The 4,258-nt window shown below is 43.9% G+C and overlaps 1 protein-coding gene across 1 annotated transcript; it reads right to left on the bottom strand.

The window, feature by feature from the left end:
- Positions 1-866: 866 nt before the first annotated feature.
- Positions 867-1,454, bottom strand: LOC145503583 (interferon tau-like). The gene has a single exon (XM_081483799.1). It carries the CDS (start codon positions 1,452-1,454, stop codon positions 867-869), a length of 588 nt encoding a protein of 195 aa, XP_081339925.1.
- Between the last annotated feature and the right edge of the window lie 2,804 nt (positions 1,455-4,258).

The following is a 4,258-nucleotide window of genomic DNA, read 5'->3' as shown; positions in this document are numbered from 1 at the left end:
CACCAGGGAAGCCCAAGAATACTGGAGTGGGGAGTTGGTCTCTCCCTTCTCCAGGGGATCTTCCTGACCCAGGAATCGAATTGGAGTCTCCTGCTCCGCAGGCGCGTTCTTTATCAGCTGAGCTACCGGGGAAGCCCCGCAGGCAGCTTAGGAAGGATGTATAATATTATTTATCTTTCCAGCATCATTTGTACCTAAAGCTTCCCGTGTGAGGACATTCTTTTCCTTTACCTCTCCTTGCAGTCTTTAGTATAACCGAAATAAAACAATACTGTTTACATAAACAGTATTCTCTGTAATACTGAGTGCTTCAATGCCGTAGGAACTGCATTTGGTTTATTCACATGTATTCCTTGGTGACAATTACACAGTCTGTCACTCGGGTACTCAATTTATATGTATAATATGAATGGAATGAATGAGTAAATAAATGTAACCACCCACTCTTTAATAAAGTTTTAAAATGGGGTTTGGATTTCACTTTTTGAGTGAAGAAACTCATTTTCTTTGATTTAATAAATATAACAAAGCACAAATGTAATCACATGAAATGGTAAAGATGCTTTAGAAATTTTAATATGATGTACAGATGAAATGTAATTTTATAAATTTCTGAACATTTTAAGTATGTTAAATGCAAGGAGGAATAAATAAATCAGCAACAGATAACCTCAGGGCAGGCATCACTTAAGGACTCATGCCCCTACAGCTGAATACTTTTATATCTACTTGCTTATTACTACTGACAAAGTATCAACTAAAGTAATTCAATGAATTTGGTGGCTAAAGCAGAAATCAGAGTCTTCTGAAATGAGCACAGGTGAGTGTACGAGGCTGATGTGGCATCTTGGTCGGTGAGAGTCATCTCAAGGTGACTTCAGAGCTCCACCCAGGTTTCTTATCCTTTTCTGCAAGATGGATGACGAAGAGAGGGCTCTCATCATCTCCACCCTGACGATTTCCCAGGCGCACTCGCTGTATTCCTTCTGTTTCAGGTAGTCACGGATTCCCTGGAAGTACCTCATCACGGCCAGCACGGGGCCCATCCTTCCCTGGTCAGAGGCATCCTCTCCCTTCACCAGGCCCGGGCAAGCATCCAGGTCCTCCAGCTGTTGCATGAGTCCAGCGCGGAGCTGGTCCCGGATGGCCGTGTTCCAGGCAGCAGGGGAGTGCTCTGTCTGTAAGAGGTTGAAGCACTGCTTGAGCATCTCGTGGAGGACAGAGAGGGCCTGGTCCTTCTGGAACTGGCCGCGCTCCAGCATCTCCTGGGGAAGACCGAAGTCTTTTCTGTCCTGCAGACAGGAGCGAGGGGAGAGTCTGCTCATTTGCCGCAGGAGCCTGAGGTTCTGCCTGCCAACCGACACATGGTTCCAAGGCCGGTTACAGCCCAGAGATCCTCCAGGGCTGCAGCTGACCAGCACCAGGGCCATCAGTAGAGAGACCGCGAAAGCCATGGGGAAGATGAGGCTGCTGCTGGCCTGCCTGAGACGGCGTCTGGGTGAACCTTGAGGTAGGGTGTCTGATGACAATCTTTCTAGCAAGGCTTTTAAGTAGGGAAGACGGTACTCATTGTCCGAAAATTTCTCCCTCACTTCCTCATTGTGCTTTCATTTAGATATTACCTATTTGACCTAGAAAATGTAGTCAATCTACACTCTGAAGTTTTACAGTAGAAGTTTAATTTTCCCAATAAACTTTGGATTTGTCAATGAAAATGTGTATCAGTTAGATGAGATACTAAATAAAGGCTGAAGTTATGCAATAATACGAAGACTTATAGACATGTACATAGTTATTATGTACAGATTTAAGTATAATAATAAACATTCCTTCTGTTTGTATTTTGTCAGGAACATAAGTTTTCCTTGATCCTTAACTGCATTTTTCCCTCCTTATCTTACACGTAGGAATTCAGTCACTCAGGCCATATTGATATCTGTATTTTGTTTTCTGTCTCACCCAGGATAAGCTTGTAATTAGGAGTGAGTGAACGACTCAGATGTTTCTGTTCTTTTGAGGACATTCATTCAGGTTCCTGAGATTACATTTCACTGGGGCCACAGGGTCATGAGGAGGGGAGTATTTCCTGCCTAATCAGTAAACCAGGATGACACAGTCATCACGAGTTGCCAGCCCTCCAGGGTGCTCAGGAAGGGGACATACACCTGTGGGCGAACAGCTACCAAGTTGCAGCTACTCCCTACGGTGAGCCCAAGGCAACTCAGGATGTGATAAAATGCAAGATGCAAGAAAATGCAAGGAAAAATGCCCCAGGAGAGCTGAGATGCATGAAAGGAACGTGTTCAGTGAGCCCAGACACTTGCCTCTTCCCATACATGGGGAAAATGCTAAATTCCTTAACTTGAGATAGCTGGTTTTCTTTAATTCACAAAAACGCTTTGATGTTCAGACTACATCCCCGTTCTTGCAAATTCCTGTACAACCTGACGCTTCCCTTCACCTCCTTGGAGCAATTCTCTCAAGGTGAATTGAGAAACTGCCTCCCGAATTCCCTCCAAATAAAGTATAACGCTCATCTTTTAGGTTGTCACTATTTTTCTCTTTTTTGAATTAACTGATTTATTTTATTTGGAGGCTTATTACTTTACAATATTGCAGTGGTTTTTGCCATACATTGACGTGAATCACCCGTGGGTGTACATGTGTCCCCCATCCTGAACTCCCCTCCCACCTGCCTCCCTGTCCCATCCCTCAGCGCGGTCCCGGTGCACCAGCCCTGAGCGCCTGTCGCATTCATCCAACCTGGACTGGCCATCTACTTCACATACGGTAATATACATATTTCAATGCTAGTCTCTCAAATCATCCCACCCTCACCTTCTCCCACAGAGTCCAAAAGTCTGTTCTTTACCTCTGTGTCTCTTCTGCTGTCGCGCATATAGAGTCATTGTTACCTTCTTTCTAAACTCCATATATATGCATTAATATACTACATTAGTGTTTTTCTTTCTGACTTACTTCCCTCTGTATAATAGGCTCAAGATCAACAGTCAGGAACAATATACGAGACATCAGGGTTTCTTTCAACCAGCTTTTTATGGTCGATCTCTAGTCTTCCACGGGCTGTGCCGATACCCCCACCAGGAATCCTGCTTCTTTTCTGGTGCATGTAGGTCTGAAGATTCTCATTAACTGTCTTTCCAGTACCACCTCATTCACAAGGTGGTTATCACCTCTAGTAGCACATCTCCTCTGGAATGACGGTGTCCTCAGCCCAAAGTCTCTGGGCCTCCCCCATGAGGGCAGGCTAACCACATCCTGAGAACTTCAGAATTCTACTGTGGAGGGGCTTGTCTCCTTGTTTGCAAAGTCATTCATCTTCCAGCATCCCCACCCTCTCCCGTGCAGTGTTTGTGTGAAGGAGGGGAGTTCTCAGCGATGACTTCCTCTTCTTCCGATCCATGTCGCCAGCTATCAAGTGTCAGCAGCCCTGAGATGCTGAGATCTGAAGTGTGGAGACCTAAGTAAGTGGTGGCATTATCCAATTGCAATTGTTACACCTTTAGGAGACAATTTTTATTTTGCCACGACAGCTTTTGTTGCTCAATTCTTTTACGTAAAGTGTTCAAGATTTGTTCTGCTCAGAATTTCTGAGTTGGGTATAGGTGACTCAGTGATGGTGTTCTGTATTAGTAAAAGCTTATGTCACAGAAATCAGTCACCTTCAGGTGTTCGTTCAGTCTACATACTTCCGTTGGGCTGACTTGTCGATCCATCTCTGTGCTGTGCTCAGAATGCAGAGCAGTGAGGCCCAGGCTGTGTCAGGGAGAAATAGCCTCGGTTCTCTACTTACTCATGATGTTTTGTTTTAAATTTAAAGAACAGCAAAAGAAAAAAAAAAATTGAAGAACTTATTTTTTGCCTTTTGATTTACTGGCCAGTTTGTCTCTCCTACTGCGTTCCTTTCCGTTTCATCCTAGGGTTAATACAGAAGGAAGGGAAAGAATGGCAGAGGGGCATCACCATATTTTCTGTGATTTTCAAGACTAGAGATTTCTTTTGTTTCTCATTTCAGCTTTCCCGGAAGGCAAAACTTGATAGTTGTTTGTGGACAAAAATAAATCAAATATAATTTTGAATGTCATGAATGAGAATATAGACAACTGTCCTTTCTGCTGACAGTATGGCAAAGTGTAAGTTGAAGAAAGGTCAACCAAAAAACGGAAGGAATCATAATATTTGAAAGTTGTCAAACAGTCTCAAAGACAGCCACGTGCACGTGCTAAGTCGCTTCAGT

Source organism: Giraffa tippelskirchi, chromosome 1 (assembly GCF_054371585.1).
Source record: "Giraffa tippelskirchi isolate mGirTip1 chromosome 1, T2T-mGirTip1v1.2.pri, whole genome shotgun sequence".
NCBI classification, from domain to species: Eukaryota; Metazoa; Chordata; class Mammalia; order Artiodactyla; family Giraffidae; genus Giraffa; species Giraffa tippelskirchi.
The sequence above is the reverse complement of the archived record's forward strand: the minus strand, read 5'-3'. Positions and strand labels throughout refer to the sequence as shown.

What these genes read in the sequence shown, in the direction of transcription:
- LOC145503583 (XM_081483799.1), bottom strand. Translation starts at nt 1,454, where the DNA reads ATGGCTTTCGCGGTCTCTCTACTGATGGCCCTGGTGCTGGTCAGCTGC.